The following is a 24,351-nucleotide window of genomic DNA, read 5'->3' on the forward strand; positions in this document are numbered from 1 at the left end:
TTTTTTTTTTTTTTTTTTTTGAGATGGAGTCTCGCTCTGTCACCCAGGCTAGAGTGCAATGGTGCGATCTTGGCTCACTGTAACCTCCGCCTCCTGGATTTAAGCGATTCTCCTGCCTCAGCCTCACAAGTAGCTGGGATTACAGGTACCCACCACTACACCTGGCTAATTTTTGTAATTTTAGTGGAGACAGGGTTTCACCATGTTAGTCAGGCTGGTCTCTAACTCCTGACCTCAGGTGATCCGCCCACCTCGGCCTTCCAAAGTGCTGAGATTACAGGCGTGAGCTGCCACACCTGCCTGGTCTTAAATTATTTTTCTTAATTTTAAAAAAGAAAATATATGTGTTAATGAAAATGCAAATTATAAAAAGTAATATTTAATTACTTGTGATCCCATTACCCGGAGGCAATTTTCTCTGTGTATTTATTTTAAATGGAATAATTATCAACATGGGTTTTCCACAACCAGCTATTTTCACAATACATCCTGAACAGCTTGCAGCTACTGACTTGTTACTGAGTATCTGCCACATCATTATAGTAAATGGTTACTTGGCATATGCCATGAAAAAGAATATAAAATAGTTTATATAATTATTATCTACTGATAAACTTTCAACTTGTCTCAAATTTTTCACCACAAAAGTTGTTTATTAAAATTACAATGACTAGGCTCCTGCCTGTAATCCCAGCACTTTGGGAGGCTGAGGTGGGAGGATCACTTGAGGTCAGGAGTTCGAGACTAGCCTGGCCAACATGGTGAAACCTGATCTCTACCAAAAATACAAAAAATTAGCCAGGCATGGTGATACAAGCCTATAGTCCCAACTACTCAGGTGGCTGAGGCAGCAGAATCGCTTGAACCTGGAAGGCAGAGGTTGCAGTGAGCCAAGGTCACACCACTGCACTCCAGCCTGGGCCACAAAGCAAGACTCTGTCTCCAAAAAAACCCAAAAAACCAAAATTTGAATGACTAAAACGTAAGTATTAATTGAAAATTAATGAAATTTCTAAATCAAATGATACATGAGATACTAAGGCATACAAAATTTGAATGACTAAAACATAAGTATTAATTCTCTTATAAATGAAATTTCTGAATCAAATGATATATGAGATACTAAAGACTCTGCTACTAAAGCAGAACATTAAAAGTCTGCTTTGCCCTATAAAATGCTCTTCATTCTAAGGCGTAAAAACAAAGTGCAAATCTTTCATCTAGGTCATATTGACTCTTACGGTGGAAATAATCAATGTAAAACTACATACTGTGAAATTACCAACAGAATAATCTATTTTCTTGGCTAAATTCATATCTACAAAATGTGCCTGAGGAAAACGAACTCTGTTGGGAATAGTGGTCACGACAGTGATGATTTAATTGTGCTATACAGAAAAATTGAATACAGAATTAAAGTGGCTAAGTGGTATTCACCACAGAAAATATTTTCTTGGCCAGGCACAGTGGCTCACACCTGTAATTCCAGCACTTTGGAAGGCCGAGGCAGGCGGATCACCTGAGCTCAGGAGTTCGAGACTAGCCTGGGCAACATGGAAAACCCTGTCTCTACTAAAAATTAGCCAGCTGTGGTGGTAGGCACCTGTAATCCCGGCTACTCAGGAGGCTGAGGCAGAAGAATCACTTGAACCCAGGAGGCAGAGGTTGCAGTGCGCTGAGACAGCACCACTGGGCAACAAGAGCAAAACTAACTCCCTCTCAAAGAAAAAAAAAAAAGTATTCACTGGGGAATAGGTGAAAAGTAATATATTCCTTGCTTTACTATTCCACTGTTTTAATATTAAACCATTATGATCTTAGTAAATGCACACGTTTATTTTGTATTGTGAGGATTGCTCACTGTTGAGTCTCTAGCACTTAGTATAGTGCCTGGCACACAGTAGAAGCTCAGTAAGTGTTTGTCAAATAAATAAATGGAAAATAAGGTAATAAGCACTTAGCACAGGGTCTGGCTCAAAGTGCTCAATAAATGGATGCTAGATTGGAATTGAAATCTTGCTTATCAGAACCACAATGCAAATTGTTCTTTAAAAAGCTGTAAAGACAAAAACAGCTTTAGCTTCTTGAGATCTAATATTTCTTTTTGTGGTTCTAGTGAATTACTCTGTCTTATGCCCTTGGAAATTGGTTGCATTATCTCTTAATGGAATCCCACCTTTCGCAACTAAGTCTCCATTCTAATATGATTTCTACTTAATTGAATTTATACAAATGACATATATCTCCATATAACTAATTCTATCTAATTAAATGACAAGATGTTTACATACAGAGTTGTTTGAGGTTAACTAAATTTTAGGGATTAATACTTGGTAGAAGGGAAGTAATTGTTTTTTTATTTTATACCCTTTTGTGCTATTTGAATGTTCTAATCATAAAAAAAAAAATCAAAGAGATTTATACAGCTGATGAGATTATGAGACACTGTAGCTTTCTTATTTTTACTTTTCTGTATTTAAAAAAGTGGGCTGGGCACAGTAGCTCACACCCGTAATCTCAGCACATTAGGAGGCTGACTTGGGATGATGTCTTGAGCCCAGGAGTTCAAGACCAGCCCAGGCAACATAATAAGATCTTGTCTCTACAAAAAAATTTTAAAAATTAGCCGGGCATGGTGGTGTGCATCTGTGGTCCCAGCTACTCCAGAGGCTTGAGGTGAGAGAACAGTTTGAGTCTGAGAGATCAAGGATGCAGTGCGCTGTGATTGTGTCACTGCACTACAGCCTGGGCAACTTGAAAGCCAGACCATGTCTTTTTTTTCCCCCCAGACGGAGTCTCGCTCTGTCACCCAGGCTGGAGTGCAGAGGCATGATCTTGGCTCACCATAACCTCTGCCTCCTGGGTTCAAGCAATTCTCCTGTCTCGGGGGCAGAGGAAGGCAGTCCCGAGTAGCTGGGACTACAGGAGCATGCCACCACACTCAGCTAATTTGTTTTTGTATTTTTAGTAGAGATGGGGTTTCACTGCATTAGCCAGGATGGTCTCGATCTCCTGACCTCATGATCTGCTTGCATCAGCCTCCCAAAATGCTGGGATTATAGGCGTGAGCCACCTTGCCAAGTCAAGACCTTGTCTTAAATAAAAATAAATAAATAAAAAGTGATTTTTTTTTATAATGTGGCTGTGGTACATATAATACTAAATTAAACCTTCTTGAGCTTATTCCAAGTATCTGGTAATACATTCAATTAGGCACAAAGCTGCTACCCCAAAACACAGACCATGGAAAACAAAAGGAAAATGTCACTGGGCACAGTGACTCACACCTGTGATCCCAGCATTTTGGGAGGCAGAGGTGGGAGGGCTGGTTGAGGTCAGGAATTTAAGACCAGCCTGGGCAACATGCAAGACCCCATCTCTATAAAAAATAAAAAGCCAGTGGGGGCTCACGCCTATAATCCCAGTTCTTTGGGAGGCTGAGGTGGATGGATCACAAGGTCAAGGGTTCAAGACCAGCCTGGTCAAGATTATGAAACCCCATCTCTACTAAAAACACAAAAAAATTAGCTGGACGTGGTGGCAGCCGCCTGTAATCCCAGCTACTTGGGAGGCCGAGGCAGGAGAATTACTTGAAACTGGGAGGTGGAGGTTGCAGTGAGACAAGATCAGGCCTCTGCACTCCAGCCTGGGCCACAGAGCAGGACTACATCTCAGAAAAAAATAATAATAAATAAAAATTAAAAATAAAAATTAGTAGGGCATGATGGTGCATGCCTATAGTCCCAGCTACTGCTGAGGTGAAAGCGCTGCTTGAGCCCTGAAGGGCAAGGCAGCAGTGAGCTATGACTGTACCATTATACTCCAGCCTAGGCGAGACCGTCTTTAAAACAAAAAATGTAAGAATGGTAGAACATCATTTTTCCTTCTTGTCTTTGTAGGATCCCAATGACATTCTACTGCAACAAGACCAAACTGTATGAAGCTAAGCTCTGTCTCCAGAACGCATGAAACCACCTCAACTTCTCCTGATGCTGGCTTCTTCTCAAAACAATCTGAAAGACACCTCCCTGGATATTTTGAAAATTCGGCTTCTGTTTTTCTGAGAAAAGCATATTAATAACTTCTGAATTCTCTGACATTGAAAAAATTGAACAGAGTGCTAGCTTTCACCTACTGGGAAACATTCAGAGCTAAGACCTACTAAAATGAGTAAAACTTTTAGTAAACTCTATCTAGTTTCATTTTTTAAATCTTTATAGTTTTTGTTTTACTAGTTCATATATTTCTTTCCTATATTTAAACTTTTCTGCCTGTTAGGTTTGGTACATTTATACCTTTTATAAAAGTCAATAATGACTACTTAGTTGAAGGAAAAAAGAGAAATTACTCGCTAAGTTTGTTGCCGAGTTCTTGAAGAGCTTGCTCTTGTTCGTGATATATTTTTTTCAACTGCTGATTTTCATCCTGGAGATTAAGGAACTCCTTCAGAATAAAAGACAGAAAATGCAATTTAAAAGAAAGAAAAACACGAAACTCTAGATTGTGCATATACCATTAATTAGAAATAAACATCCTTTAGCTTTTTAAAAGAAACAAACTGTGTTCAAAGCTCTTTCCTAGCTGCTACATGTATCAACTATTTTCCATTTACTTAATCTCTTTTTTTTTTTTTTGAGATGGTGTTTTGCTCTTGTTGCCCAGGCTGGAGTGCAATGGTGCAATCTCAGCTCACCACCAACCTCTAATTCCCAGATTCAAACAGTTTTCCTGCCTCAGCCTCTCAAGTAGCTGGGATTACATGCATATGCCACCACACCTGGCTAATTTTTGTATTTTTAGTAGAGACGGGGTTTCTCCATGTTGGTCGGGCTGGTCTCAAACTCCCAACCTCAGGTAATCCTCCTGCCTCTGCCTCCCAAAGTGCTGGGATTAAAGGCGTGAGCCACCTCGCCCAGCCTACTTAAGCTCTTTACTTATATTTTTTAAGATGACTAGTGTATCTGTTTCTTTGGTATAATATAAATTATGATTTATCTTTTTAAATAAGTTAACATTTGTCAAGATCGATTTTTTAAAGTTTTACCACTATTTACTTTTTTAAGACTAATAATTTGTTGAGTCTCATTTCTAAGATGAGATAAGGCATCTTTCTCCTTTTGAAGATCTTCCTGCAAAGTCTGCCTCCATTCCTTCTCAATCTTCAAGTCAGTTTCCAGTTGCACCCTTGAATGACAAATAACACACAAAAGCTCAGTGCTATTTTCACACGACAGTTGTTACATATTCTTTACTAAAGGCCTTTGTAATGCATTTTTTCAGACATTTTCTTTCATAAATATTTTTCGGTAAACAAGTTCAGCAGCACAGGGTTTTCCAATCACAAAGTATTCACTCCTTTGCCAGCCACTAAAAAATTCTTGCTAAACCATTTATATAAATGCCTTGGAAAGGCATACACAATATTAAAACTGGTTACACCTTGGGAATGGAACTAAGAGAAGGAATGTGAGGTTCTAATTGTCTTACACTTTTTGAGACGGAGTTTCGCTCTTGTTACCCAGGCTGGAGTGCAATGGTGCAATCTCGGCTCACCGCAACCTCCGCCTCCTGGGTTCAGGCAATTCTCCTGCCCCAGCCTCCTGAGTCGCTGGGATTACAGGCACGCGCCACCATGCCCAGCTAATTTTTTGTATTTTTAGTAGAGACGGGGTTTCACCATGTTGACCAGGATGGTCTCGATCTCTTGACCTCGTGATCCACCCGCCTCGGCCTCCCAAAGTGCTGGGATTACAGGCTTGAGCCACTGCGCCCGGCTAATTGTCTTACACTTCTATGCCATGTGAAAAATTTTACAACAAACAAAAAGAATTATTACAATATAAGAATTACAGCATTTGCTAAATCAGTGTAACTTCAGTAACAGAAAAATAAGCCCAGTTGCAGAGTGCTAATTTGCAGATTACTATTGGAAGCTGACCAGTTATAGGAAAGATCTAAGACCAAGCAGGCACTGGGGGAAAGTCCACACTGCCTGGAAATGCCAGTTCTGAAAGCACTCCTGCATTCTTCTTCTTCTTCTTTTTTTTTTTTTTTTTGAGACAGAGTCTTGCTACATTTCTAGGATGGACTCAAACTCCTGGGCTCAAGTGTTTCCACCTCAGCCTCTCACCATCTGAGACTATAGGCCTGCCACCAAAACTCCTATATTATTCTAACAGGCGCTAGCTGCCAAAGCAAACATAGTTGAATTTCCACACTTCAAGGTGACTAAAACAAAACCCACAAATCACTTCCATGATTATTGCTCATAAGTAGGTATAACAAGTGAGGCATTGTGTTCATATTTATTTTTTATTTCCTCATAGTTAGCATTTCCACATACAGCCATGTATTTGCCAGTGGAATAAATTTTAGATTTTATAATTCAGATCAAGAAGTGTACCTCAAAATGGAATTTACAAATTATTGATAAATACTATTTTACTACAAAGTTAAAATTTAAACAGCATCTCTTCAAATAATGTTATTTCATTACAACGTTCACAAGAAAACAACTGATTCCCACTGAAGTCACTTTCTGTGTGAAGCATTTGGGAGGCTAAGGCAGGAGGATCACTTGAGTCTAGGAGTTCAAGACACAGTCTGAGTAACAGCGTGAGACCATGCGTCTATAAGAAAAATAAAAAATTAAAGCCAGTTTAACTCTCAGTACCCTTTTGCCCTGTGATGCCTTCTGCCATGTTATGATGCAGCACAAAGCCCTCACCAGAAGATGACCAAATGTGGCTGCCCAATGTTGGATTTCCCAGATTCCGGAACTGTAAGAAATAAACCTGTTTCCTTTTTAAATTACCCAGTCTCAGGTATTCAGCTATATCAATAGAAAGTAAACTAATCCGGGCCAGGCACGGTGGCTCATGCCTGTAATCCCAGTGGTTTGGGAGGCCAAGACAGATGGGTCACCTGAGGTCAGGAGCTCGAGAGCAGCCTGGCCAACATGACGAAACCTTGTCTCCACTAAAAATACAAAAAAGTACCACCATGGTATGTGCGTACCTCTGCAACAATCCTGCAAGATCTGCACATGTACCCCAGAACTTAAAGTACAATTAAAAAAAAAAAAAGAAAAGGAAAAAAATACAGAAAATTAGCCGGGCATGGTGGTGTGTGCCTATAATCCCAGCTACTCAGGAGGCTGAGGCACAAGAATCACTTGAACCTGGGAGGCAGAGGTTGCAGTGAGCCAAGATTGTGCCACTGCACTCCAGCCTAGGCAACAGAATGAAAAGTCCCTCTCAAAAAATACGAAGTAAACTAATCCAATCTATCCCTGGATCTAAGGGAAAAAAACAAACAAACAAAAAGAAAACAAAGTATCTCTCAAGCAACCCCGCTGGTAACAATGGAACCCACGTGAGTAACTCAGGACTTGAATCCCTATGCATCAGTAACAAGGCATTTCTTTTCTTTTTCTTTTTTTTTGGGAGACAGAATCTTACTCTGTCACCCAGGCTGGAGTACAGTGGCACAATCTTGGCTCACTGTAACCAGGTTCAAGTGATTCTCTCACCTCAGCTTCCCTAGAAGCTGGGATTACAGGCACTCGCCACTATTAATTACAGGCACTCACCTGGCTAATTTGTATTTTTAGTAGAGATGGGGTTTCACCACATTGGCCAGACTGGTTTCAAACTCTTGACCTCAGGTGATCCACCTGCCTCAGCCTCCCAAAGTTCTGGGATTACAGGCATGAGCCACCATGCCCGGCCTAACAAGGTATTTCTTAACCACCCCCACGGTATCAGTGAAAGCCAATTGAGAGCCTAGATTACCCCCACCCAGTGGTCCTCTCTCCTCCAAGAAGGTTTTGGTAGAAACCAAGAGGGGAGCCTGGACTTCCACTACCATCCAACAGTAACATGGCATCTCTCCCCTTCTCCACAGTATCAGTGGAAGCTGACCGGAAAGCTCAGATTTCAATCCCTGCAGTTACTAGGCACCCTTCTCTATCCCACCTGGGATGGTCTTGGGCTTCCATCTCCATTTGATGTAAACAGTTACTGTCCACATCCCCCTACTAGTGTGATTTCAGTGGAGAACTGCCAAAACGACATATAAAATCCAGTCATCTTATACCCAAAGTATCCTGGATGTGACTGAAAAACATCTGTCATACTAAGGCCCAGGAAGGTCTCAAGTTAGGTGAGAAATCAATCAACAAATGCTAACATTATAGTTCCAGATGGTGGAATTATCTGCCAAGAATTTTAAAGCAGCCACCGTTAAAATGCTCCCACTACCAAGTAAGACACACCTGAAAAATCAAGAGGAAAGAAAAAAGAAAGGAAATAAACACAAAAAAGAAGACAAGCCTGGCGCCATGGCTCACATCTATAATCCCCACACTTTGGGAGGCCAAGACAGGAGGATCACTTGAGACTAGGAGTTCAAGACCACACTGGACAACACAGCATAGCCCTCATCGCTACAAAAAAAGAGAAAAATAAATTAGCCAAGCATAGTGGTGAATGCCTGTAGTCCTAGCTACTCAGGAAGCTTGGGCAGAAAGATCACTTGAGCCCATGCCAGGCGCGGTGGCTCATGCCTGTAATCCTAGCACTTTGGGAGGCCGAGGTGGGTGGATCACCTGAGGTCAGGAGTTCAAGACCAGCCTAGCCATCATGGTGAAACCCCATCTTTTAAAAAAAAAAAAAAAAAAAAAAAAAAAAGATCACGTGAGCCCAGAAGTTCAAGTTCACGGTGAGCCATCATCATGCCACTACCCTACAGCCTGGCCAACAGTGAGACCCTATCTCAAAACAAAACAAACAATGAAAGAAAACAGATCAAATGGAAATCTTAGGACTTAAAAATACAATAATCTTGCTGAAAGGGCTCAAAAGAAGAATGAAGATGGTGAGGAAAGAATAAATGAATTTGAAAATATAACAACAGAAATTATCCAATCTGAACAGGAACCTGTGGGACTATTTAAAAAAAGATTAAACATTCATGGTATCAGAGTTTCTGAAGGAGAGGAGAAAGTAACTGACACTGAAAAAAAATAAAAATTTCCCAAATTTGACAAAGACATAAACCTACAGATATAAAAAGCTAATAAAATCCCAAATAGGTTAAATACCAAAAATATTTTTTGAAAGTAGTAAGACAAAAATGACATTAACACCTAAAGAAAAACAACAATTCAAATGACAGTGTATTTTTTATCAGAAAACCATGAAGGCCAAGAGAAAGTGGCATTAAGATTTCTCTAGTGCTAAAAGAACTGCCAACCCAGAACTGTATGCCCAATGAAAATACCTTTCAGAAATGAAGGTAAAACAGAATTTATTGCCAACAGACCTACCCGAAAACAATGGCTAAAGAGCTAGGCATGGTGGCTCACACCCATAATCCCACCTACTCAGAAGGCTGAGGCTGCAGAATTGTTAGAGGCCAAGCGTTCAGGACTAGCCTAAGCAACATAATAAGACTTCATCTCTAAAAAAAAAAAAAAATTAAGGCCAGGTGCGGTGGCTTATACCTGTAAACCTAACAATTTGGAAGAGATGCATTCAAAAATGCTACAGATAAATCAAAATGGAATTCTAAATAATGTTCATGTAACTTATGGGAAGGCAGGAAAAATCAAAGAGGAACAACAAACAGGAAAAACAAATTAAACAATAAAGTGGTAGACTTAAGCTCTATTGTATCAATAATTACAATAAATATAAATGGACTAAATACATCATGAAAAGACAGAGTTGGGAGAATTGATTTAAAAAGCATGAAGCAGGCCAAGCACAATGGCTCATGCCTATAATCCAGGCTGAGGCAGAGGGATCAGTTGAGGCCAGGAGTTGCAGACCAGCCTGGAATACATAGCAAGACCTCCATCTCTTTAAAAAAAAATTTGTTTTATTAGCCAGGCACAGTGGCGCATGCCTGCAGTCCCAGCTACTCAGGAGGCTGAGGCAGAAGGATCTCTTGAGCCCAAGAACTGGAGGCTCCAGTGAGCTATGATGGCATCACTATACTCCAACCTGGGCAACAAAGCACAAGACCCTGTCTCTAAAATACAAACAAACAACAACAAAAACATGAACTATGTGCTGTCTATAAGAAACTTCAAGCTGGGAGCAGTGGCTCATGCCTGTAATCCCACACTTTGGGAGGCCAAGGTGGGAGGATCACTTGAGCTCAGAAGTTCAAGATCAGCATGGACAACATAGCAAGACCTTGTCTCTAGTAATAAATAAATAAATAAGCAAGCTGGGCATGGTGGCATAATACCTGTGGTCCCAGCTACTCTGGAAGCTGAGGCTGGGAGGATCGTTTGAGCCTAGGAGATAAGGCTGCAATGAGCTCTGATCATGCCACTGCAATACAGCTTAGGCAACAGAGTGAGACCCTGTCTCAAAAAAAAAAAAAGGAAAAGAAACTTGAAGCCAGGCATGGTGGCTCACACCTGTAATCCCAACACTTTGGGAGGCAAAGGTGGGAGGATCACTTGAGGCTAGGAGTGCAAGACTAGCCTGGGCAACATAGCAAGACCCTGTCTCTCCAGAAGAAAAAAAAAAAAACTTCGAACATTATAAAGGTAGACTGAAAGTAAAAAAATGGAAAAATACAAATATTCATCAACAGAAAGCAGAGTAACTATACTAATATCAGAAAAATTAACTTCAGAGCAAAACAAAATTACCAAAGAAATACATCATATAATGACAAAAGGGTCAATCTACTGAGAAGACATATTAACAGTCCTGAATATGTAGGCACCAAGTAACAGAGTTTTAGAATACAATATGTAAAAACTGATAGAACTGAAAAACATATCCAATCTACAATCACAGTTGGATATTTCAACAAATTCTCCCTCAATAATTAAAAATGACTAGACAGAAAATCACTAAGGATAGAGAAGAACTTAACACTTTCACAGATATAAAGGCAGCTTAGCAACTTAAACATCATACATGGCATGTGGCCTTGTTTTAATGATCTGTTTATATATAACTATTTTCCACTGTTGGCTTTCTTTTTTCTTTTAATAACAGAATGGTACACATTAAAACTGGGGAAAAAATACTGATGTTTATAAAGTAAAACTAAAATGCCCCTGTCAACCTGCCACCACTCACCTGAAATAACCCCTCCCTAGAATCTTTATTCTTTAAAATCTTTTCTATCTATGCATAAACATATATGCATGCATGGTTTTAATTTTATTTTTAAAACCGAATCATATTTGGCCGGGTGCAGTAGCTCACACCTGTAATCCCAGCATTTTGGGAGGCCAAGGCAGGTGGCTCACAAGGTCAGAAGTTTGAGACCAGCCTGGCCAACATGGTGAAACCCCAACTCTAATAAAAATACAAAAAAAATTAGCCAGGCGTGGCGGCACATGCCTGTAGTCCCAGCTACTCGGGAGGCTGAGGCAGGAGAATTGCTTGAACCCAGGAGGTAGAGGCTGTAGTGAGCCAAGATCACGCCTCAGCATTCCAGCCTGGGTGACAGAGCAAGACTCCAACTCAAAAAAAAAAAAAAAAAAAATTGAATCACATTTGGATATTGTCTGCAACTTGCTTTTTGTCAACACAATGACATACACTAACATCCTTCCTGGTTGGTGATATACAGTACTAATAAAAATGTTCTCAGAAGCTGGGCATGGTGGCTTACTTCTGTAATCCCAACACTTTGAGAGTTGAGGCGGGAAAATCACCTGAGGCCAGGAGTTAGAGATCAGCCTGGACAACATAGCAGACCCCATTTCCACGATTTAAAAAAAAAATGTTCAGGAGCTAAATGATAAGAACTTATGACCACAGAGAAAGAAACAATAGATACAGGGGTCTATTTGAGGTGGGAGGGTAGAAGGAGGGAGAGAAGCAGAAACAATAACTATTGGGTGCTGGGCTTAATACCTGGGTGATAAAATAATATGTACAACAAACCCCCATAACATGTGTTTACCTAGTAACAAACCTTCACATGTATCCCCAAACCCAAAATAAAAGTTTTTAAAAAATCAGAGACAAAAAAAAAAAAAAGTTGACCAGGCACAGTGATTCGTGCCTGTAATCCCAACACTCTGGGAGGCTGAGGTAGGCGGATCACCTTAGGTCAGGAATATGAGACCAGCCAGCCCAAGGTGATGAAACTTCATCTCTACTAAAAAACACAAAAAGTGGCTGGGTGCAGTGGCTCACGCCTGTAATCTTGGCACTTTGGGCACGTCAAAACAGGCAGATCACAAGATCAGGAGTTGAGACCAGCCTGGCCAATATGGTGAAACACTGTTTCTACTAAAAACACAAAAATTAGCCAGGCATGGTAGTGGGTGCCTGTTATCTCAGCTACTCGGGAGGCTGAGACAGGAGAATCACTTGAACCTGGGAGGCGAAGGTTGCAGTGAGCCAAGATCACGCCACTGCACTCCAGCCTGGGTGACAGAGCAAGACTGTCCCAAAAACAAACAAAAATACAAAAAATTAGCTGGGTGTGGTGGTGCGAGCCTGTAGTCCCAGCTACTCAGGAGGCTGAGACAGGAGTATTGCTTGAACCCAGAAAGCAGAGGTTGCAATGAGCCAAGATTGTGCCACTGCACTCCAGCCTGGGTCACACAGTGAGACTCCATCTCAGATAAAAAAATAAACAAAAAAGTTGATTTAAAAAAATATTATCAGGACTGGGCATGGTGGCTCACGTGGCTCATGCCTGTAATCCCAGCACTGTGGGAGGCTGAGGCAGGCAGGTCACCTGAGATCAGGAGTTTGAGACCAGCCTGGCAACATGGTGAAACCTCGTCTCTGCTAAAAATATAAAATTAGCCGGGCAGGGTGGCGCATGCCTGTAATATCAGCTACTCAGGAGGCTGAGGCAGGAGAATCTCTTGAACTGGAAGGTGAAGGCTGCAGTAAACTGAGATTACACCACTGCACTCCAGCCTGGGTGACAAGCAAAACTCTACCTCAAAAAAAAAATATATATATATGTATGTATATTCTCAGAAAACAGCATGTCCTTTAATAAGTTACTTGTAGTTACAAAAGCCTATTACACTCAGCACCTAGAAACATAATGACCATCAGATTAATGTTAAACAACAGAAAAAGGCCCAGTGCGGTGGCTCACACCTGTAATCCCAGCAGTTTGGGAGGCTGAGGCGGGCGGATCACCTGAGATTGGGAGTTTGAGACCAGCCTGACCAACATAGAGAAACCCCATCTCTACCAAAAATACAATATTAGCCAGGCGTGGTGGTGCATGCCTGTAATCCCAGCTACTCAGGAGGCTGAGAAATCACTTGAACCCAGGAGGCAGAGGTTGCGGTGAGTCAAGATCACACCATTGCATTCCAGCCTGGGGAACAAGAACAAAACTCCGTCTCAAAAGAAGGAAAAAAAAAAACAACAGAAGAATGAATAAAACTCTCCTAGAGCAAGAAGACAGCAACACAGAGTTTAAAGTACTCTGTAAACAATAAAGAGAGTAAAAACATAAGTATTATCACAACTATATTTTCTAATTTTTTTGTTTTTTAAAGTAAACACTAAAATCTAGCTGGCATCATTAGATAAAATATTGGTATTCTATCATTATGTGCAAAAAAATGGGGCGGTATGTTAATATAAGTATTTTGTTTCTAAGAACGAAATACTCACAGCTGTTTCTCCTTTTGGGAGATTTGTTTCTGCAGACTGTCAGATTTACTGAGACATTCTTGTAGATATTTTTCGTCCTCATCTTCAGCTTCCATTTGCGCCTTCTCTGCTTGCTGCAATCTGGTGTAATTCAAATCAACTTTGGGTAAAACTGAGGCTAGAACTAGGGTGTAAAAGGGTGAAGAAGACAAATAAAAGAAAAATGGGGAAATAGAAACATTTCTAAATGAAAACAAAGTTTGGGGGAAAACTCACAAACTCAAACGTGAAAGAGCCACACAATGTCTTTAAGTTGTTTTGTGATTTTTTTTTTCAATATAACATGTAGTATGCCCAGAGTACTATCTTCAAATTTGTTTTATTTCTTGTTCATAATTAACAATGCAAAGCAATACAGCCTTTACCATTTAAGCAGAGGATCATGAATCAAATTTCAAAGCATAATAGGTATGTTACTACCTTTTTACAAACCAAGAAGAGCACAGAATTTATGTCTACACTAGCTGAAGAAGCCACATTGTTATATGTTATGCAAGGATGTGTATGCCAGGAATCAAGTGTGCTACAAGGCCAGGAGAAAAACCTGCAGTTACTCCAAATGATAGCTAAGTCCTTCTTACAGCGTCTTTATGCATTTACTAAATTATGCCAAAGCTCTATGTATGTGTGTGTGTGCACATATGCATATGTTTAAAATTCAAAAAGAATCTGGTGCCAGTTGGCATCATTCTCTAGAGATCATTTTTGTTCCTGACCATTTAATATTAAAAATTAGCTAAAACATTGTGATTTTCATCTTTCCTGTTTTTATTTGTAAGTCATTGCATTTTCCTGTGCTTAGCTCCACTCCCTGCCTTCTTTGGCCGTCTAGGATTTCTTATATTTAACTTCAATATTTTTATAAGAAAGTATTTCCCAAGATTCAAAGGATATTAACTCCTTGCAGGAAATCACAAGAGAAATTTCGGTTCAACTAACCTAAAAACTCTTCCTCTTCCTTTCTTCCATAAAACCATACCAATGGAGCAACCCTCATGTATTTTGGGGGTATAAATGCTGCTTCCAAGGAAAGGAGAGTAACATTTAAGTTATCTCCAAATCTAAGTTTAAATTAAAATATTAAGGTGGACCCAAGCTTTTCTCTAAGGTTACAAAAAGGAAAATGAAAGTCAGAGCGAGGTAGGCCTTGAAATTGTGCTATCACAGAAGAGGGCAAGGGAGAATTGGAAAACTGAAAAGCTGAAGCACAGGATGATGGCCAGTCTGGGTTATAAATTATTTTAAAGCATATGTAAAAATCTGTAAGGGAGCCAATGGGCAGAGTGGGCCAATGAGAAAAATATATCTGTGCCAACACAGTATAAAACCAAAGGTTAAGTTATTTTTAAACAATCTTTATATTTTTCATCAAAAAGTAGCTAAAAAGATAAAACTGCATTTGAAAATCCTGACCTCCAAAGGGTCAATACTCAAATCAGCCTTTGTGCACAGGTTTGAGGAATGTATGTCTGGAAATCCAAGTGCACCCACTCTGCTTTATGGCAGTGTATTACCACAGCAGCTGACCAAAAAATGTACAGGGTTCCTAACACCCTTTTAGAATATTTAATAGCATCGATTCCTTTCTATTTAATATATTATAAAATTGTTGATTTTCTTTTCATTGAGTCTGTTTAGATACAAGTGGTCTTCAGAAAGATATATCTTTGACCAGCTTGTACTGGTCCTGAGTGTCACTGCTGGCACATTTCACCAACGACATTGCAATTGTCCTAGTTTGAGTTAACAAATCGTTGTCACTTCATAATGGAATGGAAAGAAATCAAAGACAGAAAAAGGTAATAAAGATGTCCAAAATGTAAAAATGGGGATAAAGAAAACAAAAAAGAAAAAAGAAGAAAGAGGATGTCAATAAAAGAATATTCATGTCAATAAAGCATTAATAGTTATGTTTTTCATAAGTAGATTCAAAGAAAGCAATGATAAAAGACATATGTTGACACCAACATGACAGGGCAATGGAAATACATTACATTTTCCAACAATAAAAGTGAAAAATGCCAATATAAAACAATTCAATTTAAACAAAATTGTATCTTCAGTTGGGTTGAAGGTCCTAGCTCGAAGAAACAAAACTAAACCACCAATTCGGAATGCTTGATTTCAGATCAACAGATGGTGAATGGCAAAGAATATGACAATTAATATGCATGGAAATCAATCAGGGATAATCTCACTCTGTTTGTTCACTTTTAATTTTCTTGACATTTTAATTTGTGTATTTGTTTTATGTAATTGATTGAAACACATGAAACTGCTGATATTAGGCCTCTAAGAAAAATCTACAATATGACAACTTGAAATGAATCAGCATAATATAAAGCAACTTGATTCCATGCAACAACCAAAACAAAACGGCAAAATCCTGCTGTGCTTACACAAAAAACATGTCCTAATCTATGTCTTCCTAATGGTTTTTGTGGCAGGCGTCAGAACTGAATAAAGAAAAAGGGGAGAAGAAAAGAAAAAAAAAGAAACTAAGGCTGGAAATGCTGTACCTTTGTTCCAGCTGCCTCATGGCTGCAGTAATTTTATTGGTTTTTTCTTCTAGTCGGGCAATTATTTCATTTTTTTCTTTCAAGCCATCTTCAGAACCCTATTTACAAAAACAAAAGCTATGGTGTTTTTATTTTTTTTTTTCTGTTTTTTAAGAGACAGGGTTTCACTGTGCTGCCCAGGTTAGGTTTGAACTTCAGTCTCCCAAGCAGAGTTTTGATCTTTTAACCTGAATATTTATAAGTTTCTTACACCATTTTGCTATGGGACTGTTACTTTTAAATGAAAAGAGTTACTTTGTACATTAAAATAATTGTGCCATATAAAACACTGCTATTAATTTTTTTTTTTTTTTTTTTAAGATGGGGTTTTGCTATGTTGGAACTCCTGGCCTCAAGCAATCCTTCCATCTTGGCCTCCCAAAGGGCTAGGATTACAGGCATGAGCCATGGCACCCAGCCTTTATTAATCTTCATTTAAAATGTTAATAGGATGGGTGCAGTGACTCATATCTGTAATCCCAGTGCTTTGGGAGGCCAAGGTGAAAGGATAGCTTGAGACTAGCCTGGGCAATATAGTGAGACCTCATCTCTACAGAAGGCAAAACAAAAAACATCGTTTTTTCCCCAGAACCTAAAGATTTTTTTCCCAGAACCTAAACAAAAAAATTTTTTTAATAAAATGTAATAAAGAAAACTCACCCTTCAATATTTTTGGAAGATGACAGCATACATTCTTGTAAAATATGACATTTTTCAAATTAATTAAATTGTAAAGGGTTTTTGGCAACAAATCTACTTAATAGCACCATAATCTTAGAAAATTTACAATTATGGGCCAGGCATGGTGGCTCACTCCTGTAATCCCAGCACTTTGGGAGGCTGAGGTGGGCGGAACACCTGAGTCAGGAGTTCGAAACTAGCCTGGCCAACACTGTGATACCCTGTCTCTACTAAAAATACAAAAAGCAGTTGGGCATATTGGTGCATGCCTATAGTCCCAGCTACTAGGGAGGCTCAGGCAGGAGAGGCTTGAACCTGGGAGGCTTGAACCTGCACTCCAGCCCAGGCAACAGAGTGAGACTCTGTCTTTTAAAAAAAAAAAAAAAAAGGGGAAAGAAAGAAAATTTACTATTATAATAGTGTAGCATTTCAATTGAAATTAAATCTTTCCTGGGACTATACTGTAAAAAAAAGTTCATAAAAACGTCTTGCAGTTTAAATTGAGTTTTCCCAAAAGATTTTTTTTTTTTTAAAAGACAGAGTTTCACCATGTTGGCCAGGCTGGTCTTAAACTCCTGACCTTAGGTGATCTGCCCACCTCTGCCACTCAAAGTGCTGGGATTACAGGCGTGAGCCACCACGCCCGGCCCCTTCCCAAAATATTTAATTTTCATACTCTTAACCTTTCAGCATTAAAAAAAACAATTTAGACAGGTGTTATTTTGTTTGTTGGTACCTTTTTCATTATATTTCTTAAAATTTCATTTAGAAAAAAAGACATTGGACTTTATAACTAATATGGTACAGTTAAAATGGGCTCATCTTAAAAACCAAAACCTTTCTACAAATATCTACTTGCAATTTATAAAAAATTAAGAACAATCCTTACCTGCAACTTTTGATACATCTCTATGTTAATTGCTTTAACTTCCTCTAGTTGTTGTCGAAGACCTATCAGAGTATCTTGTTTCTCATGGATATCTTTCTCCAGCAACTTCATGGCAAGTTCAATCTCATGCTTCATACTAACTTGTACTGCGAGCTCATTCTCCACATCCTGCAATTTCAATATATTCTCAATTCACATTCCACTTCAGGATGTAAAATTAAATAAACTTTATGAAAGATTTTCCCTTCAATATACAGACTACACTTTTTAAGTCCATTAAAGGAAATCAACCAGGCCCTATAACCACACAATAAATATTTTGAAACGCAGGGTTGGGCGCGGTGGCTCATGCCTGTAATCCCAGAATTTTGGGAGGCCGAAATGGGTGGAGCAGTTGAGGTCAGGAGTTCGAGACCAGCCTGACCAACATGGTAAAACTCCATCTCTATCAAAAAATACAAAAACTTAGCTGGGCATGGTGGCATGCACCTATTTACCCAGTTACTAGAAAGGGTGAAGTAAGAGGATCACTTGAACCCGGGAGGCAACAGTTGCAGTGAGCCAAAATCACGCCACTGCACTCCAGCCTGGGTAATGGATTAAGAGCCTGTCTCAAAAAATATTTTTAAATGCAGTTTTTGCTAAAATGAAAGCATTTTCTATATTCTGTTAATCATTATTTTACTGGTTTAAGAATTAATCATTTTCATGCTTCACAAATTTGATATTAGTTTTCCTTAAACAAAAGGAAATGAAGCAGTCTATACAAGCAAAGGCCAAAGTTAAAACACAGTTTAATTTCTTAAGAATTTTTTTATCACTGGACGCAGTGGCTCACGCCTATAATTCCAGCACTTTGGGAGGCCGAGGCGGCAGATCACCTGAGGTCAGGAATTCAAGACCAGCCTGACCAACATGGAGAAACCCTGTCACTTTAAAAAAAAAAAAAAAAAGAATTTTTGTTAAGAAATTTATTAACATAAAGACAGAAAAGGTGATAGAAAGACTGGCAATATTCTCTTCTTGACCTGGGTGGTGGTCATACAGGTTATTTGTGTTATAATTCATTAAGCTGTGCATTAGTATTTTTTCTGTTGGCATTATATTTCACAATTTGAAAGGTTAAAAAACAAGTTAACTTTATGATTTTCCTAATATTTAAATATGTTGTTCTTTTCTATTTCATTTTCTATAATGCTGGTCACAACCCATTCATTCACAATCATATACTATAACTTAGAGTTTAAAAACCACTGATACAGGCCGGGCACAGTGGCTTGCCCCTGTAATCCCAGCACTTTGGGAGGCCAAGGCAGGCAGATCACTTGAGGCCAGGAGTTTGAGACCAGCCTGGCCAAAATAGCAAAGCCCCATTTCTATAAAAAATACAAAAATTAGCTGGGTGTGGTGGCACATGCCTATAGTCCCAGCTAGTCAGGAGGCTCAGGTACATGAATCACTTGAACCCGGGAGGCAGAGGCTGCAGTAAACCAAGATCGCACCTCTGCACTCCAGCCTAGGTGACAGAGCAAGACCCTGTCTCAAAACAACAACAGGCTGGGCACGGTGCCTCATACCTGTAATTCCAACACTTTGGGAGGCCAAGGCAGGTGAATCACTTGAGGCCATGAGTTCGACACCAGCCTGGCCAACACAGCAAAATTCCATCCCTAGAAAAAATATAAAAATTAGCCTCAAGCCTCAAGCACCATTTAAAATCTCAGCCTTATTCTTTTTGGTGTGGTATAGCAAGCTCACCCCTTAATCCTTTCAAATTTTCTAAGCTTCCACTGTATCAGTGTTTTGTTGTTTTGAGATGGAGTCTTGCTCTGTCACTTAGGCTGGAGTGCAGTGGCGCGATCTTGGCTCACTGCAGCCTCTGCCTCCTGGGTTCATGTGATTCTTGAACCTCAGCCTCCCAAATAACTGGGACTACAAGGCATGTGCCACCATGCCTGGCTAATTTTTGTATTTTTTCTAGGGATGGAATTTTGCTGTGTTGGCCAGGCTGGTGTCGAACTCATGGCCTCAAGTGATTCACCTGCCTTGGCCTCCCAAAGTGTTGGAATTACAGGTATGAGGCACCGTGCCCAGCCTGTTGTTGTTTTGAGACAGGGTCTTGCTCTGTCACCTAGGCTGGAGTGCAGAGGTGCGATCTTGGTTTACTGTAGCCTCTGCCTCCTGGGTTCAAGTGATTCATGTACCTGAGCCTCCTGAGTAGCTGGGACTATAGGCATGTGCCACCACACCCAGCTAATTTTTGTATTTTTTATAGAAATGGGGCTTTGCTATTTTGGCCAGGCTGGTCTCAAACTCCTGGCCTCAAGTGATCTGCCTGCCTTGGCCTCCCAAAGTGCTGGGATTACAGGGGCAAGCCACTGTGCCCGGCCTGTATCAGTGGTTTTTAAACTCTAAGTTATAGTATATGATTGTGAATGAATGGGTTGTGACCAGCATTATAGAAAATGAAATAGAAAAGAACAACATATTTAAATATTAGGAAAATCATAAAGTTAATCCTATACATTATTCCCAGGATGATTTTGCTAATGTAATTTTTAATATAACCTACCTGTCGTAACTGAGATTCATCTCGAAGCTGCCTTCTGGCTTCATTATACATTTCATCTAGCCCCTGACGAGAATGCTTATATGTTTGAAGCTCAGTTTCCACATCTACTTTGGTAACCTAGAAAGAAAACAAAATTTTTCATTCTATAATTACTACTATTCATACAGCACAGACATACCTACTTCATGCAAAAGTCCCTAAAAATGGTCATTTCCGACACGAGACAGTCTGCTTGAAAGCAGTCTATACTTACCTCTAGGTGCTGCTGTGCTTTCATTAAAATCAATTTATTTTCACTTCGTAATTGATGATTTTCTTCTTGGAGTTTAATGATATTATTCTTTGCTATTGCTAACTAAAAATAATGGAATAGGGGCAAGAAAAAAGACTTTAAACACCCTTTTATTTGTTTTACAGGTTATGTGCATGGCCATAAATAACAGAAAATAAAATCTTTACAACTAGCAAAATGTCACAATCACAGAAACGTTTATAAGAAAAATATGCTCGTTGTTATCCCAAGACACTAATTTTAAAAATTGTATTCTTACTTCCTTTTGAACTACTCCAACTATTTTCTTTTATAGTTGAAACACATTAGGTTTATTTGTTATGCTTATACTAAACATATATGCTTGCTATAGTATTTACACTATGTCCTGAATACAAAGTGTCTGAGTAAACAAAGAAGTATTTATTAAATAACAAAAACTTTCAAGATTTGTGTAAAGATAAAAACATGTATAAGGAAATGTGCTATCATTGAAAATGTAATACAGACATTTGTTGTAACTGAATAGGATACCTCATGAAATCTGCACATGTAATAGGAACTTAAGCAACTATGACAAACATGAGATAGGTCTTATCATGAGTTAAACAGGAATGATCAAGTGGTTTGACTCTGCACCCAGAATGAAAAGAGAGATCCTATGAAAGCAAAGCAAAGACCAGGCATGGTAGCTCATGCCTGTAATCCCAGCACTTTGGGAGGCCAAGGCGAGTGAATCATGAGGTCAGGAGTTCAAGACCAGCCTGGCCAACATGGCGAAACCCCAACTCTACTAAAAATATAAAAATTAGCCTGGGCCGGGCGCGGTGGCTCAAGCCTGTAATCCCAGCACTTTGGGAGGCTGAGGCGGGTGGATCACAAGGTCAAGAGATCAAGACCATCCTGGTCAACATGGTGAAACCCCGTCTCTACTAAAGATACAAAAAATTAGCTGGGCATGGTGGCGTGTGCCTGTAATCCCAGCTACTCAGGAGGCTGAGGCAGAAGAATTGCCTGAACCCAGGAGGCGGAGGTTGCAGTGAGCCGAGATCGCGCCATTGCACTCCAGCCTGGGTAGTATGAGTGAAACCCCGTCTAAAAAAAAAAAAAAAAATTAGCCTTAGCCGGGCAAGGTTAGCATGCACCTGTAATCCCAGCTACTCAGGAGACTGAGGCGGGAGAATTGCTTAAACCTGGGAGGTGGAGGCTGCAGAGAGCTGAGATCTGCCACTGCACTCCAGCCTGGGCAACAGAGTGAGGCTCCATCTTAAAAAAAAAAAAAAAAAAAAAAGCAAAGCAGAGATCATTCCCTAATGATGGTCTGCAATTAACACATTTCTGAACACTTTATCAGGGATCAACTTGAACTTCATAGTGCTACTAAAGTCAAGAAGAGGCACAAATTTGTGAGCACCTCTAAAGGGGTCTCAATCAGGAGCCCAAACATCAAAATAAAGATGCATTCTTAACTGCAGTCATGCAAATTATCATGTGTTCCTTGGTTTGGAAAAATTAGGCCAATTTTAAAAGAAATGAGAATGTTAACATGGAAAATAGGGTTCACAGTACAAATAACAGAAGCCTAAATATTTCTGAAAATATGTAAGCAATAATTCTGTGGTTTAATAAATTTTTTTTTTGAAAACCCCATCTAGAAAGCAATTCTACAATAAAGAGAGCCGAGATAAATTTCTGGTTCTGATTCAGATGCACTCTAGGATCACCAGACGGCTACTTTTACAACGCAAGAAACCACAGCATGTGGGATGAGTTTTACATATGGGAAGGTGGAAAAAGTGGGCCGGGCGTGGTGGCTCACGCCTGTAATCCCAGCACTTTGGGACGCTGAGGCGGGCAGATCACAAGGTCAAGAGATCGAGAACATCCAGGCCAACATGGTGAAACCCCGCCTCTACTAAAAAATACAAAAAATTAGCTGGGCATGGTGGTGCGTGCCTGTAGTTCCAGCTGCTCAGGAGGCTGAGGCTGGAGAATTGCTTGAACCCTGGAGGTGGAGGTTGCAGTGAGCCAAGATCATGCCACTGAACTCCAGCCTGGAGCCTGGTGACAGAGTGAGCCTCTTGTCTCAAAAAAAAAATAAATAAATAAAAAATAAAAATAAAAAAAAAGGTCAACATAATCAAGCAGTGATACCTGCGAAGAAAAGTAACCTGACTAGTGGAAGAGTGGAAACAGAGGGACGGTTATCATTTTAACAAGAATTTCTCTTTTTTTAATGTGGTTTTTATTATTATTATACTTTAAGTTCTGGGATACATGTGCAGAATGTGTAGGTTTGATACATAGGTACACATGTGCCATGGTGGTTTGCTGCACTTAACAATAATTTCTAATATAGGTGACTTCACTAGGTAAATACAGGTCATCCAGATTTTAAAATGAGAATCACAGCTTAAATATTGAAGAGTTTGTGTGAGTTTCATCTCTGAGGCTCATTTCTAGAAGGTATCTCAAATATAGTATCTTACAGATACACATAACTGAGGATTTGCCTAAGAATATATGGTTTCTCTAGAACTTATAATAATTAGTTACAACTATATTACAAGTACTGCACCACAATGAGTTTGCGTTCATCTGTGTGTATGCTTAATGCATTCATACTTAAAATGGAAAAGGATCACAAACACTAGGTCCATGAAATATATTTATCCATTAGACAATACCTCTTCAATCAGCTTAGTATTTGACTTTTCTAATGAATCAACTCGTGAATGGAGGCTGCTGACTGTGCTGCTGAAATTAATAAAGAAAAAAACTCATTCAAAATCACACAAACTCACAAAGGTACAAAAACGTATGTTATCCTAGACATACTTATTATGTTTACTGACAGGCACCAATGCCCTGTCCAAATTTCTCAGTGTGGAAAATTTCATTAGCTTGGATAACTTGATTTAGTTAGGAGGGCAATAAAGAGTATAGCAAAATAATATTTCTATTAAAATTCCATTTGGTGCTACTTTTTTTTTTTTTGAGACAGAGTCTTGCTCTGTCACCTAGGCTGGAGTGCAGTGGTGAGATCTCAGCTCACTGCAACCTCTGCCTCCCAGGTTCAAGCAATTCTCCTGCCTCAGCCTCCTGAGTATATGGGATTATAGGTACGCACCACTGTGCCTGGCTAATTTTTGTATTTTTAGTACAGACTTGGTTTCACCACATTGGTCAGGCTGGTCTTGAACTCCTCACCTCACGATCACCCCCTTCAGCCTTCCAAAGTGCTGGAATTACAAGTGTCAGCAACTGCACCTGGCCTACTCATTTTTTTAAATTGCCTTCTTAGGGTCCTTCTAAATTTAACTGAAAATATTTGGGAATAAAAATCCCACACAAAGATTACTAAATATTGTTAAAATTATATTTAAAAGGATGAACTTTAAATGCCTACTTTATATGGTTTGATGAAACATATAAACAATGGTCTTTAATTCAAGTTCCATTCTGTTTCCCCTCTCCATTTTCATAAGAACTCGACCTCCAATGTCAACCATGGTTTGAGAAATATATTCATATTTCTCAATGAGATACCCAGCATCGGGTTATTAGTATCAAGTATCTGGCAGCTAAACACCCTGTCTTTCAAAGGAAATAGTCGAAGGTCAGATTATACCAGATGAACACACTTTTTTTTTTTGCATTTTTGTTTAAATGAATCAAGATTGGACATTATCGTATGTTTTATTTAA

At 39.4% G+C, this 24,351-nt stretch overlaps 1 protein-coding gene across 1 annotated transcript in view; it reads right to left on the minus strand.

Annotated features, from left to right (window-relative positions):
- Positions 1-24,351, minus strand: part of RUFY2 (RUN and FYVE domain containing 2) — a 53,333-nt gene that overhangs the window by 9,233 nt on the left and 19,749 nt on the right. Inside the window, exons 7-14 of the mRNA XM_032252671.1 lie at positions 23,332-23,401; positions 20,627-20,728; positions 20,374-20,490; positions 17,802-17,969; positions 16,193-16,290; positions 13,635-13,754; positions 5,055-5,184; positions 4,349-4,443 (exon numbers count right to left, since the gene is read on the minus strand). Of these exons, the coding sequence (XP_032108562.1) occupies positions 4,349-4,443; positions 5,055-5,184; positions 13,635-13,754; positions 16,193-16,290; positions 17,802-17,969; positions 20,374-20,490; positions 20,627-20,728; positions 23,332-23,401 (900 nt within the window). The remainder of the gene's footprint in view (positions 1-4,348; positions 4,444-5,054; positions 5,185-13,634; positions 13,755-16,192; positions 16,291-17,801; positions 17,970-20,373; positions 20,491-20,626; positions 20,729-23,331; positions 23,402-24,351) is intronic.

This window comes from Sapajus apella, unplaced genomic scaffold (genome assembly GCF_009761245.1).
Source record: "Sapajus apella isolate SASKATOON/1434 unplaced genomic scaffold, GSC_monkey_1.0 scaffold78, whole genome shotgun sequence".
Classification (NCBI taxonomy): Eukaryota; Metazoa; Chordata; class Mammalia; order Primates; family Cebidae; genus Sapajus; species Sapajus apella.